Source organism: Tursiops truncatus, chromosome 19 (assembly GCF_011762595.2).
Source record: "Tursiops truncatus isolate mTurTru1 chromosome 19, mTurTru1.mat.Y, whole genome shotgun sequence".
Classification (NCBI taxonomy): domain Eukaryota; kingdom Metazoa; phylum Chordata; class Mammalia; order Artiodactyla; family Delphinidae; genus Tursiops; species Tursiops truncatus.
In genome coordinates this window covers 44,280,802-44,296,975 of record NC_047052.1, presented here as the reverse complement: position 1 = coordinate 44,296,975, position 16,174 = coordinate 44,280,802, and the positions used below count along the sequence as shown (strand labels likewise).

General features: G+C 39.0%; 1 protein-coding gene across 1 annotated transcript in view; it reads left to right on the top strand.

Moving 5' to 3' along the window:
• The window catches only part of ZNF569 (zinc finger protein 569), a 59,113-nt gene that overhangs the window by 14,834 nt on the left and 28,105 nt on the right, over positions 1-16,174 (top strand). Inside the window, exon 3 of the mRNA XM_033844248.2 lies at positions 14,428-14,485. Coding sequence (XP_033700139.1) covers positions 14,428-14,485 — 58 coding nt within the window. The remainder of the gene's footprint in view (positions 1-14,427; positions 14,486-16,174) is intronic.

Here is a 16,174-nt window from a genome sequence, read left to right as displayed (position 1 = left end):
CACATGCCGCAGAGCAGCTAGGCCCATGAGCCATGGCCACTGAGCCTGTGCGTCTGGAGCCTGTGCTCCACAACAGGAGAGGCCACAACAGTGAGAGGCCCGCATACTGGGAAAAAAAAAAAAAAAGCAAAAAACAAAAAAACCTAGCAGAAGGAAAGGCATGCTAATCTGTAAGCATAAGAAATACTTAATTTTATATTTGCTGTACTACCCAAGGTGTCCAGCTTTCCAAAAAATTATAAGGTATGTGAAAAGGCAAGAAATAACACTTCAAAGAGCCAAAGCAATCATCAGAACCAGACTCAGATATGACGTAGATATTGGAACAACCCAATAGGAATTTAGAATAATTATGACTAATATGTAATGGATCACATGGGTAATTACAGCAGAGAGATGGAAACTATAAGAAAAAGTTGAATAGAAATGCTAGAAATCAGAATCACAGCAGAGGTGAATAATGTTTATGATAGACTCATTAGTAGATTGGACACAGCTGAAGAAAGAATCTGTGGACTTCAATTTAGAGTAATAGAAATTACCTATACTGAAACACAGTGAGAAAAAGAGTGGGTGAAAAAAGCCAGAATAGAGCATCCAAGAGGTATAGGACAGTATAAAATGTCTCATATATGCTTAATTGGAATTCCAGTTAAGAGAGAGAATGAAGAAAAAATATTTGAAGAAATAATGGCTGAGACTTTTTCAAAGTTAATGACACCAAACCAGTAAACTCAGAGACCACCAAGCAGGATAAACACAAATAAAAATGAAAAACACTTTTGGACATATCATATTTTTTAAAAATATACTTATTTATTTGGCTGCTCTGGGTCTTAGTTTTGGTATGAGGGATCTTCATTGTCACATGTGGGATCTTCATTGCAGCACGCAGGATCTTTAGTTGCAGCATGCAGGATCTTTTAGTTGCAGCATGCAGGCTGTTAGTTGTGGCAGGTGGGATCTAGTTCCCTGACCAGGGATCGAACCTGGGCCCCCTGCATTGGGAGCACAAAGTCTTAACCACTGGACCACCAAGAATGCCCCTGGGTATTATCATATTTAAACTTCTGAAAAAGAAAGATAAGGAAGAAAATCTTGAAGGCAACTTCAAGAAAATAGAAACTTTATGTACTGAGGGACAAGGATAAGAATCACATACAGCAGACTTCTCATCAGATATCATGCAAGCAAGAAGACAATGGAGACAAATTTTTAAAGTACTGAAAGAAAAAAGCTATCAATACAGGATTCTATACCATGCAAAAATATGCTTCAAAAATGAAAAATAAATACTTTTTCAGGGACTTCCCTGGTGGTGCAGTGGTTAAGGATCCACCTGCCAATGCAGGGGACATGGGTTCAATCCCTGGTCTGGGAAGATCCCACATGCCGTGGAGCAACTAAGCCCATGCAGGGTAACTAAGCCCATGCGCCACAACTACTGAGCCTGCGCTCTAAGCCTGCGAGCCACAACTACTGAAGCCCACTAGCCACAACTACTGAGCCCATGAGCCACAACTACTGAAGCCAGTGCACCTAGAGGCTGTGCTCCTCAATAAGAGAAGCCACCGCAATGAGAAGCCTGCGCACCACAACGAGAGAAAGCCCACACGCAGCAATGAAGACCCAATGCAGCCAAAAATAAATAAATAAAATACTTTTTCAGACAATCAAAAACTCATTGCAGGCTTCCCTGGTGATGCAGTGGTTAAGAATCCACCTGTCAATGCAGGGGACATGGGTTCGAGCCCTGGTCCGGGAAGATCCCACATGCTGCGGAGCAACTAAACCTGTGCACCACAACTACTGAGGAGCCCACAAGCCACAACTACTGAGCTCATGTGCCACAACTACTGAAGCCTGCGTGCGTAGAACCTGTGCTCCACAACAAGAGAAGCCACTGCAATGAGAAGTCCGAGCACTGCAATGAAGAGTAGCCCCTGCTGGCTGCAACTAGAGAAAGCCCGTGTGCAGCAATGAGACCCAACACAGCCATAAATAAATAAATAAGTAAATTTATTTATTTAAGAAAACTGCCAATAGACCTTCTCTACAGGAGATGCAGAAGGAATATGATATCCATCAAACTTGGATTTGCACAAAGAAATGAAGTACATTGGAACTGGAATCAGTGAAATTCAAATAAAATTCATTTCCTTTCTTATACGTAATTGCTCTAAAAGATACGTGATCATCTAGAGTAAATATTGTATGTTTATGGCATAGGTAAAAGTGAAATATATGACGAATGTAGCACAAAGGATGGGAGGAATTTGGAATATGTTGTTGTGGTCTTTATACTACAATTGAAGCAGTGTCATATTATTTGAAGGTAGATGCAGATTTTGGTGTGGGGGGGGGGGGTGTTCCAAAGAGCAAATTTAATCAGAGAAGTGAGAAAATGCAGAAACAAAGGAAAGCAGTCAAGCAATTTGAAACAATAATAGCTTAGCCATTAAACAAAGTTAAAGATCTTTAGTTCCTCCATAAGGTCTGTAGTTAGTATTCTGAGCCATCCTTGAGTTGTTTGGCAGATGGTGAAACCCCCATCAGGTGGAAAAAGTTAACTGCTGCTTGCCCATGAGCGAGTTGACCCCAGGTGGGTTGGAACCAGATTGATGATATTGACTCCTGATTACCTCACCACCAACGAATCAGAAGAAGGTGCACAAGCTGATCATACAACTCCACCCCTCTTACCCTGTCTTTATTTATTTATTTATTTTTGTGGTACGCGGGCCTCTCACTGTTGTGGCCTCTCCCATTGCGGAGCACAGGCTCCGGACGCGCAGGCTCAGCAGCCATGGCTCATGGGCCTAGCCGCTCCGCGGCATGTGGGATCCTCCCGGACCGGGGCACGAACCTGTATCTCCTGCATCGGCAGGCGGACTCTCAACCACTGCGCCACCAGGGAGGCCCATATGTACATTTTCAATATTCTTTTCTACTATGGTTTATCATAGGCTATTGAATATAGTTCCCTGTATTATATATATAGTAGGACGTTGTTGTTTATGCTTTCTGTATATAATAGATTACATCTGCTAACCCCAACCTCCCACTCCATCTCTCCCCCTGCCCCTCCTGCTTGGTTACCACAAGTCTGTTATCTATGTCTGTGAGACTGTTTCTGTTTCGTAGATAGGTTCACTTGTATCATATTTTAGATTCCACATATAAGTGATATCATATGGTATTTGTCTTTCTTTTTCTGACTTCACTTAGTATGATAATCTCTAGTTGCATCCATGTTGCTACTGAAGTAAAATTTTAAATGCCATTTTATTAGCACCCCCAAAATACAATACTTAATAAATCTCACAAAGTATGTACAGGCACTGTATGCTGAAAATGAAAAAAAAAAACATGATGAAAGAAAATAAATTAAAAATAAATGGAAATGCAGCAACATGGGTGGACTTAGAGATTAGCATGTGAAGTGAACTAAGTCAGAAACAGAAAGACAAATACCATAATGAAGGGGTGTTCTGCGGGTTGTCCTCCACTTCATGTTAGTGTTAATAGGTCTGCTAGTAGTACTCAAAATAGGCACTGGCTGAGAGGTGGAGATGTTATGCTTCGTTGTTTGGATGTGTGAAGAATTGGGATAAATGCTAGAATTAAGATTGAAAAGATTAGGGCTAATACTCCTTCTAGTTTATTAGGAATTTATTGTAGAATTACATGTGCAAATAGAAAATATCACCCTGGCTTGATATGAGGTGGTGTGTTGAGAGGGTTTGCTGGAGTGTAGTTGTCTGGGTCTCCTAGTAGGTTGGGTGAAAATAGCACTAATATTATTAGTATTAAAATTAGTAACAAGGCACCTAGGATGTCTTTGATTGTACAGTAGGGGTGAAATGTAATTTTGTCTATATCAGATGAGATTCCTGTAGGATTATTGGAGCCTGTCTTGTAGAGGAATAGTAAGTAGACAGCTGCTAGTGCTGCAATTATAAATGGGAGAATAAAATGGAAGGCGAAGAATCGTGTAAGAGTTGCTTTATCTACTGAAAAGCCACCTCAGATTCATTTGACGAGGCTTGTGCGGATACATGGGATTGCTGAGAGGAGAACAGTATTAACTGTTGCTCCTCAGAATATTTGTCCTCAGGGTAAGACATAGCCCATGAATGCTGTAGCTAGGACTGTAAATAATAAGATGATTCCAGTGTTCCATGTTTCTGAAAAGGTATAGGATCTGGGGCTCCCCTGGTGGTCCAGTGGTAAAGAATCCACCTTCCAATGCAGGGGACATGGGTTCTATCCCTGGTCGGGGAACTAAGATCCCACATGCCATGGGGTAACTAAGCTCTTTTGCCACAACTACTGAGCTCACGTGCCTCAATGAGAGAGTCCACGTGCCACAAACTACAGAGCCCACGTTCTCATCCGAGGGCCACAACTACAGAGCCCATGCGCCCTGGAGCCCACACGCCCCAACTAGAGAGAGAAAACCCACACACCACAACTAGAGAGAAGCCTAAGCACTACAATGAAGAGCCCACACGCCACAACAAAAGATCCTGCATGCCTCAACGAAGATCCCGTGTGCCGCAACTAAGACCCGATGCAGCCAAAAAAATTAAAAAGGAAGAAAATAAATAAAATAAGTAAATATTTTAAAAAGGTGTAGGATCCATAGTATAATCCTTGTCCTACATGAATAAATAGGCAAATAAAAAAGATGGAGGCTCCATTTGCATGTAGATTTCGGATAGTTCGTCCATAGTTTACGTCTCGGATATGTGTTACTGATTAAAAAGTGGTTATTGTATCTGATGTATAATGTATTGCTAGAATAAGCCTGTCAAGATTTGTAGAACTAGGGAGTTCCCTGGTGGTCCAGTGGTTAGGACTCTGTCCTCTCACTGCTGAGGGCCCAGGTTCAATCCCTGGTTAGGGAACTAAGATCCCTGCAAGCCAGGGCGGGGATCTTTTTGTGGCGGGGCCAAAAAAACCCCAGAAAAAAAACAAAAATAAATGCCCAGTAGGGAACCAAAATTTCATCATGATGAAATATTTGATGGAGCTGGGAGATCGATAAATGCATTGTTAATTTTTGTTAATGGATGATTTTCAGATGTTGGTTATTAAGTATTCTTATGGTTGAAATACAGTGATTTTTCATGTCATTGGCTATGGTTAGATTCCATGTAAGAATAACGATAACATACATTGTATTATTTTAAGTACTATTTTTGTAATTAGTCTTGTGGGTTTTTCTTCAAAACCTTCACCTAGGGCTTCCCTGGTGGCTCAGTGGTTAAGAATCCGCCTGCCAATTCAAGGGACATGGGTTTGAGCCCTGGTCTGGGAAGATCCCACATGCCGTGGATCAACTAAGCCTGTGCACCACAACTACTGAGCCTGCACTCTAGAGCCTGTGAGCCACAACTACTGAAGCCTGCGTGCCTAGAGCCCATGCTCCGCAACAAGAGAAGCCACCGCAATGGGAAGCCTGCACATTGCAACGAAGAGTAGCCCCTGCTCGCCACAACTAGAGAAAGCCCGTGCACAGCAACAAAGACCCCAAACAGCCAAAAATAAATAAATTTTTTTAAAAACCTATTTATGGTGAACTTGGGTTGATTGTAGTTGGTGGTTTTGGTTGTGGGATTGTGTTGAATTTTGGTGGTTCGTTTTGGGGTCTAATAGCATTTTTGATTTATTTAGGGAGAATGTTGGTAGTATTTGGTTATATGACAGCTATGGCTACTGAGCAGTATCCTGAAGTTTGAGTTTCTAGTAAGACCGTTCTAGGTATATTTCTTTCAGCGTTGATAGAATTTTCAATAGTATTCTATGTTTTAAAGCAGCGGTCCCCAACCTTTTTGGCACCAGGTACCAGTTTCATAGAAGACATTTTTTCTTCTATGAAAAAATGGGGGGTAGGGGGGTGGGGGATGGTTCAGGTTGTAATGCGAGTGATGGGGAGGAGCAGATGAAGTTTCCCTCGCTTGCTTACTACTCACCTCCTGCCGTGCTGCCCTGTCCCTAACAGGCCGTGGACCAGTACCAGTCCGTGGCCCGGGGGTTGCGGACCCCTGTTTTAAAGGATGAAGAAGTGGAGATTGTATTTAAGTTTAATGGACTAGGGGATTGGGTAATTTATGATACGGGTGATTCTGGGTTTTTTTTAGTGAAGAGGCTATAGGAATTGCGACACTGTATAGCTCTGGTACTTGATTAGTAATTGTTACCCGCTGATCATTGCTTATTGGTGTTGTGGTTATTATAGAGGTTACTCGTGGTAATTGAACGGAATTATGCTTAGGGTGAGGGTAATGAGGAATGAAAGAAAATATAGTTTGATTAGGCCTTTTTGGTCTGATACTAGCATAGAAATTTTTATTTGAATAAGGGAAGTAGTTTTGGGTAGATACTTTCTAGTCAGATTAAATCTAGGAAGGCTGATGTGATTTTTGGCTTGCTGATAAATTTAAGTATGGTGGGAAGTTGTGTATAATAATGGAGAAATACCCTAGGGGGTTGGAAAATTTGAAGAAATTTGAAGGGTACTTAAATTTTAAGTTTTGTGTGGTGAGGTTGATTTCAGTGCCAGATGGTTACAGCAAGGGCAGTTAGTTTCAAATAATAAGGTATAGTTATTTGTGGAATTGTTGTTGGGGGAATATTGTTGGAGATAAGAAATCCAGCAAAAATACTTCCAGTTAGTAAACATTTAATAGAATTGATTAGGAGTGGGTTGTTTTCATTAATTAGAATTAAAGTGGAAAAGTTTGTCCTAATAGTGCAAGAGAATAATGTGAGTGATATAGACAATTGTAAGGGATGTGGCGACGAGAGTTATTAGTAGGGCTCAGGTATTGGTATATGACATGTTAGCGATTTTGATGATTAGGTCTTTAGAGTAGAATCCTGTGAGGAAGTGTATTCCTGTCAGTGTGAGACTTCAATAATGAGGGCTGTTGTGGTAAAAGGTATTGCTTTAAATAAACCTGTCTACTGAATGTCTTGCTCATCATTTAGGCTATGAATAATGGATCTAGAGCATGTAAATAGTATGGCCTTGAAAAAGGCATGTGTGCAAATATGGAGAAATGCTAGGTAAGGCTAGTTAATACTGATTGTTACTATTATAAGGCCTAATTGGCATGAAGTAGAGATGGCAAGAATTTTTAAATGTCATTTTGGGTAAGAGTGCATACTGCTGTAAATAATGTGGTAATTGCTCCGATACATAATATTATTGTTTGGGTAAATTTATTATTCTCTGTTAAAGGGTAAAAGCGGATAAGTAGAAAAGTACCTGGTGGCGCAGTGGTTGAGAATCTGCCTGCTAATGCAGGGGACACGGGTTCGAGCCCTGGTCTGGGAAGATCCCACATGCCGCGGAGCAACTAGGCCCGTGAGCCATAACTACTGAGCCTGCGCATCTGGAGCCTGTGCTCCGCAACAAGAGAGGCCGCGATAGTGAGAGGCCCGTGCACCACGATGAAGAGTGGCCACCGCCTGCCACAACTAGAGAAAGCCCTCGCACAGAAACGAAGACCCAACACAGCCAAAAAAAAAAAAAGAAAACAACTATAAAAAAAATACCTGCTACAACTATTCTTGAGTGGAGTAGGGCTGAGATGGGGGTAGGGCCTTCTATTGCTGGGGGAAGTCATTTGTGATGCCAAATTGGGCGGATTTTTCAGTTGTGGCCAATACAAGTCCTGTTAGAGGCAGGTTTGGGTGATTTAGGTTAAGTATAAATATTTATTGTAGGTCTCATGCATTTAAGTTAAATGGGAATCATGCTACTGATAATAATAAATCCAATATCTCCAATGCGATTATATAAAACTGGTTGGAGAGCGGCTGTATTTGCCTCTGCTCATCCATGTTGTCACCCGATAAGTAGAAAAGATATAATTCCAACTCCTTCTGATCCAATGAAAAGCTGGAAAAGATTGTTAGCCGTGATAAGAATTAGTATTGTGATAAGAAAAAGGAGTATTTAAAGAATCAATTGATGTTAGGATCTGAGTGCATATATCAGATTGAAAATTCTATAATAGATCACGTGACAGATAATGCTACTGGCACAGATATTATTGAGAAAGAGTCTGTTTGAAGCTAAGTGATAATTTAAGGGTTTGGATAGTAATTCAATGTCAGCTTGAGATAATTCTTTCTTGTCCTGTGTGAATGAATATTATTGTTGGAATTAAGCTGGTGATAAAAGCATATGAAATAGTGGCTTTTACATAGGATCGATATATGTTACTTTTGTAGATGTTGGTATTTGTTATTATGATTGGTATTGTTAGTATAACTAGTGTAACTAGTGTGAAAGAGGTAAATAAGTTTATTACTTCTGTTTTGAGTTGCACCAACTTTTTGGTTCCTAAGACCAATGGATCAATACTATTCTTTAAAAGCTTGAAAAAGCCATACTATTAGATATGGAGGCATGAATTAGCAGTTCTTGCATACTTTTTTGGTAAACAAGAAGGTTTAGTCTTCCGTTACTAGATTCACAATCTAGTGTTTTTTAAAACTATATTTACAGTACAAGGGCCATAAAATGATTTTGGGACTTAACGATAGGAGTAAGAGAGGTAAAATGTGAAGAGTTATGAGACCATTTTCTCGTATGGATGATGGCTTAATATTATTGATAGAGTTTGTATATTTGCCTTGTTGTGCTATGATTAACATATATAGAGAGTATAAGGCAGTAATTACTATAGTAATTCCTATTAGGATAATGGTGATATTTGATCATGAGAAGGATGATAGTACTACAAATAGTTCTCCAATTAGCTTAATAGTTGGGGGTAGAGCTAGGTTTGTTAGGCTTGCTAGTAGTCATCACTGTTGCTATTAATGGGAGGAATGTTTGTAGACCTCTGGCTAGAATTATCATTCGGCTGTAAATTTGTTAGTAATTTGAATTTGTGAGGCAGAATGATATGAATGATGTGAGGCCATGGGCAATTATTAGAGCGGTGGCTCCTATATAACTTCAAGGTGTTTGGATAAGAATGGCTACAAAAACAAGTGCTATGTGACGGACAGAATAATATGTGATAAGTGACTTCAAGTCTGTTTGGTGTAAACAAATTGAACTCGTTATGATTATTCCTCATAAGGAGAATGTGAGAAAAGGGTGTGCTATGAAATCTGTTAATGGGTTTAGTATTGTTGTAATTCATAGTATACCATAGCCTCCGAGTTTTAGTAGTATGGCTGCAAGGACTATGGATCCTGCAATGGGGGCTTCTACATATGCTTTAGGTAATCAAAGGTGAAGGCTGTAAGGGGTATTTTACTATAAAACCTATTATACAGGCTAGTCATATGAAAATGTTGGATAAGGAGATGGATATTGCTTGTGTTCAATATTGAAGTATTAGAAAATTTAGTGAGCCTGTGATATTTTGAATATGTACTAGTGCTACTAAGAGTGGAAGCGATCCTACTAGTGTATAAAATAAGAAATAAACTCCTGCATTAAGTCGTTCAGTTTGATTACCCCACCGGGTAATGGTAAGTGTCGGGACTAGTGTTGCTTCAAATAAAATATAAAATAAGATTAATTCTATGGCAGTGAGTGTTATAATTAGGAATATTTGTAATATAATTAGCATGGTAATATATAACTTTTTGAGTTAATGATTGTTTGAATAGGTGAACTTGGCTGGCTATTAGTATTAATGGGAAGAATCATGTTAAAATTAATAATGGTGCTGATAAGGAGTTGGAAAAAAATTAGTGAAAAGTTGAGGCTATTGTCATTAAATTGATTAAGAAGAAAAGACTCATGAGACTAATTAATAAGCTGTGGACTGGTATTAATTCAGATTATGCTGTTCTTTGATAGTCATGTTAGTGGTGTTAGTATAATTGTAGGAATAATAATTTTTAACATTGGAGGAGATTAAGATTTTGTACATAATCAGTGCCGCATATGTTTGATACTCTTACTAGTAAGGACAGTCCAAGTGCGGCTTTGAAAGCTGTGAATACTAGCAGAACAATTGGCATTATGCTGGCTAGGGTAGAATGTGTATTTAGAATGATCAGGGTTGCTATAATGAATAGTGATAGTATTATGCCTTATAGGCATAATAGTGAAGATATTAGGTGAGATCGATATATTAATAATCCTACAAGAGATACTGTGAATGCTATAATAATATTTATATAAACTAAAGGCACTTGGTAATGAACTTAATCATAATCTAACAAGTAAAAATAATTTAGTTTAAACTGACTACCATATTCAGTTCATTCTAGTCCTTTTTGGTTAGGCTAGGCTGTTGCTTGTAATAAAATTAGGAATAAAGCTATAATGAGTGTTGTTTTCAGATTATTTGTCTGAGATGCTCAGGGTAAGGGTAAAAGGAGAGCAATTTCTAAGTTGAAAAGAAGGAATGTAATGGCTACTAAGAAAAATTTTATGGAAAATGGTACATGTGTTGGTCCTATAGGGTCAAACCCACATTCATAAGAACTTGTTTTTTTCTGTGTAAATATTTAATTGGGGAAGTCAGAATGCAATTAATACAACTAGTTAGGCTAGTGCTATGTTTGTAATTAATGTCAGTATTAGATTTATTATTCTTTCTGGGATTATACTGAAACTAATTGATTGGAAGTCAACCGTACTGTTTAATACTAAAAGAATAAGATCCTCATCAATAAATGAATATGTAAAGGAATAGTCATACTACATCTACAAAATGTCAATATCAGGCAGCAGCTTCGAAGCCAAAATGATGGTTAGATGAGAAGTGATATTTTAATTGATGTAAGAAGAAAATGATAAGGAAAGTAGAGCCATAATTACATGTAGTCTGTGGAATACTGTAGCTATGAAGAAAGTTGATCCATTTGAAATTGTAAAGGATGTTTGATAGTATTCTAAGGCCTGTAGACTTGTAAAATGAAAGCCTAGGGCAATTGTAATAAGAGCGTAGAGTATGTGTTTGCAGTTTCCTTCTATGAGGCTGTGGTGGGCTCAGGTAATGGATACCCTTAATACAGAGGTATTAAGAAGTGTTACTTCTAATGGATTTAGGGAATGGATGCCTGTTGGTGGTAAGCATCCACCTAGTTCAGGTGTAGGGGTAAGGCTTGAGTGACAGAAGGCTCAAAAAAAGCCAGTAAAAAAGACGACTTCTGAAATAATAAGATTATTCCATATCGAAGTCCTTTTTGAACAACTGATGTATAATGGCCTTGGGAAATGATTTCCCGGATGATGTCTCATCATTAATACGTTGTTAAGGCCTAGTGATAATAATGTTGAATTGAAGTGAAATCATGTAATTAGGCCTGATATTATTAGAAGGGCTGAGAGAGCTCCTATAAGGGGTCAGGGACTGGGATTTACTATGTGATATGCATAGGTTTGGTGGGTCGTTGTGTATTGTCATGTAGATAAAGACTTACTAGTAAGGTAAATGCATAAGTTTGAATTATGGCAATGGTGATTTCGAGGATAGTAAGTAATACAAGGATAATAAATGTAATGAGGGCTGTGGTGGTGCTAATATTCAGCAATGCTAGAGTCACTCCTCCAATTAAATGAATAATAGATGTGCTGCTGTGATGTTAGCTGTTGATTGTACCGCTAAAGCTATTGGTTGAGAATGAATAAGTTAATAGTTTCGATGATTACTAGTATAGGAATAAGAGGAACTGGTGCTCCTTGTGGTAGAAAATGAGCTAAGGATGCTTTTGTTTTATGACAAAAGCCTGTAATTACAGTTCCTGCCCTTAGGGGAATTGCTATTCCTAGATTTATTGAGTTGTGTAGTAGGTGTAAATGAATGTGGTAATAGTCCTAATAGATTTGTTTTTTTTGTTTGTTTGTTTGTTTTCTTTTGCGGTACGGGCCTCTCACTGTTGTGGCCTCTCCAGTTGCGGAGCACAGGCTCCGGACGCGCAGGCTCAGCGGCCATGTCTCACGGGCCCAGCCGCTCCGCGGCATGTGGGACCTTCCCTGACCGGGGCACGAACCCTTGTCTCCTGCATCGGCAGGCGGACTCTCAACCGCTGCGCCACCAGGGAAGCCCCCCTAATAGATTTGTTGATCCAATAAATAAGATGAGTGATATTAGTATTAGTGCTCAGGTTTGTCCTTTGTGGTTGTGAATAACTATTATTTGTTTCAGTGTTAGCTGAACTAGTCATTGTTGAATAGAAATTATACGATTATTGTTTAGGTATTGGGAGTAAAATGCTCGGGAATATGATAATTAAGATAATGATAGGAAGTCCTATTATTGTTGGGATAATGAAAGAGGCAAATAGATTTCGTTCATTTTGTTTCTCAAGGGGTAGGTTGTTTTTGTATTTTGGTAGACCTCAACTCTGGGTTTGAATAATATATTTTGAAATTTTTAGTTGGAATATAATAAATAGGAGTAGAATTATTGATAGAATAATAATAAATCATGTTGCTATATCCAGTTGTAGCATATCATTAAGGGGAGTTTTAACTCCCAGTCTTTTTTTTTTTTCTTAAGGTATTTTTATTTATTTATTTATTGGCTGCATTGGGTCTTTGTTGTTGCTCGAGGCTTTCTCTGGTTGAGGCAAGTGGGGGCTACTTTTTGTTGTGGTGCACAGCCTTCTCATTGTGGTGGCTTCTCTTGTTGAGGAGCACGGGCTCTAGGTGTGCGGGCTTCCGTACTTGTGGCGCAGGGGCTTAGTTGCTCCACAGCATGTGGGATCTTCCCAGACCAGGGATCGAACCCATGTCCCCTTCATTGGCAGGCGGATAATTAACCACTGTGCCACCAGGGAAGTCCCCCTAACTCCCAGTCTTTAACTTAAAAGGTGAATGCTGTTTAGCTTCTTAATGAATTTATAATACTGATGCGGATCATTTTTCAAAGTATTTTAGTGGTACTAAAATGGGTATAAAACTATGATTTGATCCACAAATTTCTGAGCATTGTCCATAATATAGACCTCATTGTGTTGATAATGAGAGTTGTTTGATTTCGGTGTCCTGGAATTGCATATATATCATATCATAAATCAGGGATCCCCAACCCCCGGGCTACGGACCGGTACTGGTCTGTGGCCTGTTAGGAACCAGGCCGCACAGCAGGAGGTGAGCGGTGGGCAAGCAAGCAAAGCTTCATCTACCACTCCCCACTGCTTGCATTACCGCCTGAACCATCCCCCCCCCCGCCACCATCCGTGGAAAAATTTTCTTCCACAGAACCAGTCCTTGGTGCCAGAAAGGTTGGGAACCGCTGCCACACATAATACATTATATGTATAACCGTGCATTAATTAATTACCCCATGCTTATAAGAGTGTATGTTAACCCAGAGGTCCCCAACCTTTTTGGCACCAGGGACCAGTTTCCTGGAAGACAGGTTTTCCACTGTGGCGGGGGGGGGGCATGATTCAGGCCGTAATGCCAGCGAGCGATGGTTCAGGCGATGCTGCTAGCGATGGGGAGTGCCTCGCTCTGGCGCTACTCACCTCCTGCTGTGTGGCCCGGTTCCTAACAGGCCGCAGACCGCCGGGGATGTGGGGACCCCTGCATTAACCTGTTGATAGTACATACTATATTATACTTATAATCATGCATTATTTACCCCATGCTTATAAGCATGTACATTGTATTATGAATATTACATAATACATAATATTATTAATCGTACATAGTACATTGTTTTATGATTCAGTTTGTATTTGGGCAAAATAATATGTTAATTGTTTTTTAAAAAATCAAATAGTGCTACTAGACTTGTAATAAGAATAAGAAAAACTATACCCTGATCCTTTTTTCTCCCCATCTCTAATTCCTGTCCCCAGAAAGAATCACTTTCAACCCTTAACTGTGCCTTCTTTCGTTTACTCCGTTTTTCCAAATCATATGTTTATCCTGCTATTATTTGACACTTTTCAGATTTAGATTTTTTTATACTATGGAAAATAAGAATTAAACGTTCCTACCACCACCAGTACCTCTGATACACATCACTCACACACACAAACTTCTCCTGACTCTTTTCTCAAAATATAAAATCGTCACCATTTTAGTTAAATTCCCATTTAGTTTGTAGTTAAAATATTTCTTTTAAAAACCTCAATACATTAAAATACCTTAGGTGTGTTGTCAGTTTCATAATTTTCTTGGTGATGTGCTTTCGTGAAGCTGTATATCTTTCTGCTCCACGTGAACTGTTTATTCTCTGATACAGAGCTATTGATAAATTCATGGGGCATCTCCTACACGTGTACTCCTATTCCTGTTCACCATATGCATAAGCTCCACATGATGTAGTAGTCATCTTTATACCTGGGGAATGTATATTCTTGGCCTTTCTGATGGCTCTAAGTATCACTTTGCTATAGAGTGACCTTTAATCTACCTTGTGGGTGCAGATTTCTGAAACTGCAAAACAAACCTTGTTTAATGGCTTTTATTCTCTTCTCCAGCTCTGCCTTCTCAGGCGCAGTCCACTCCCAGAAAGAAAAGGAAATGACTGAGTTGCAGGTAAATTTTAAGTAGTATATTTGTTCCCTGCCTTATTTTACAGTGCAGTTTAAGGGAATTGCAGTAATCCATACACTAAATTGGAAAATCCTATACAGATAAAATATATTTTCAGAGGAAACAGAGTTGGAAGATTAAGACCAGGAAATATGATTATGCAGAAATGCTTTCATTCAGAGAGATTAAAGTTGGGCTTCAATTTTGAATTTCATTATAATAGGTAAACAAGGGCAGAAATTCATTACATAATTTGCATTGTCCATAAGGATAAAAATGAACATTTATTAGCAGAAGTAAGTTTTTCATTGGCACCTAGGTCAATGAATACATTGTAGTGAGACTTCCTATAGTTGGTAAACCCAGATTTTCTAGTGGTTTTGTTTTTTTGTTTTTTTTTAATAATTTTAAAGTCTTGGCCATGCCACATGGCTTGCAGAATCTCAGTTCCCCAGCCAGGGGTTAAATCCGGGCCATGGCAGTGAAAGTGCCGAATCCTAACCACTAGACTACCAGGGAACTCCCCACTGATGGTCTGTTTTGATCGAGGATAAGGCAAAGAATATACGTCAAAATAGCCCAGCATTGGAAAGAACGCAAATCAACATCAACAGAAAATGGAATAAGTTATAGTATTTCATGCAATTGGACACTATACACATAAACACACACACACACACACACACACACACACACACACACACACACACACACACACACACACACACTCCCCAAAGCAGATTACTGCTACTTATAACAACATAGATAATCTCACAAACATGTGTCATAAGAGAAGTCAGAAATGAGAATACATTCTATGTGATTCCATATATATGAAGTTAGAAAACTAATCTCAGTGATAGAAAATAGTGGTTACCCCTGAAGGGGTATTTACTGGGAAGGGACATGAGGGAACCTTCTAGTATGCTGAAAATGCTCTGTATTTTGACCTGAGTGGTAGGTACACAAATACATAAATGTATAAAAATGTCTCAGTTTGTACACTTAAGATTAATGCATTTTACATTATTCTATGCTTTCATACCTTATTTTTAAAAAAACTAGAATATCTGAAGAAATAGATGGGATGTGTCTTTCAAATGACCCTGTATAATTATCTTTTTCCATGTGTGTTTGCTGAGATTCAGCCACAGTCTGAAGTAATCATTTATGGTAAATTCTTATAATTTTAGTCCACTAGAATGTGAACAAAGAGTATGCTTTATTTGGTTTACTGCTGTATCTCCAGCCCCTAGAACAATGCCTGGTATATGTGGTTTTTGTAAATGTTTGTGGTTTTAATGAATTGAATCCATGGTTCCTTATTTCTTCTTCATTTTACTCTTAGAATAAGTAATGCCTGTCTCCTCTTCAAGGACATTTCCTTTTCCTCAGAACTTGATCCTTTTTCTTCAGACTTCTTTTGGAATCTTTCTCTTTCAGATTTATCCTGCACTCTTAGCTACTGAACAAATCTCACTTTACTGCCTTTTCAGCCTTAGCTCAAAGCTTTGCCATACTGAGATATGCCTTTCTTTGACCAGGTGCCCCTATCTAGCAGCTTCTCTGATCTCTAGTTTTTTCCTCAGTTAATTTTCAAAGTGAATACGTGTTTAACCAGCATAAGCACTGGATCAAGAAATGGAATATTACACTAACACCCATTAGACTCCTGCACCTTTCCCAGTTATT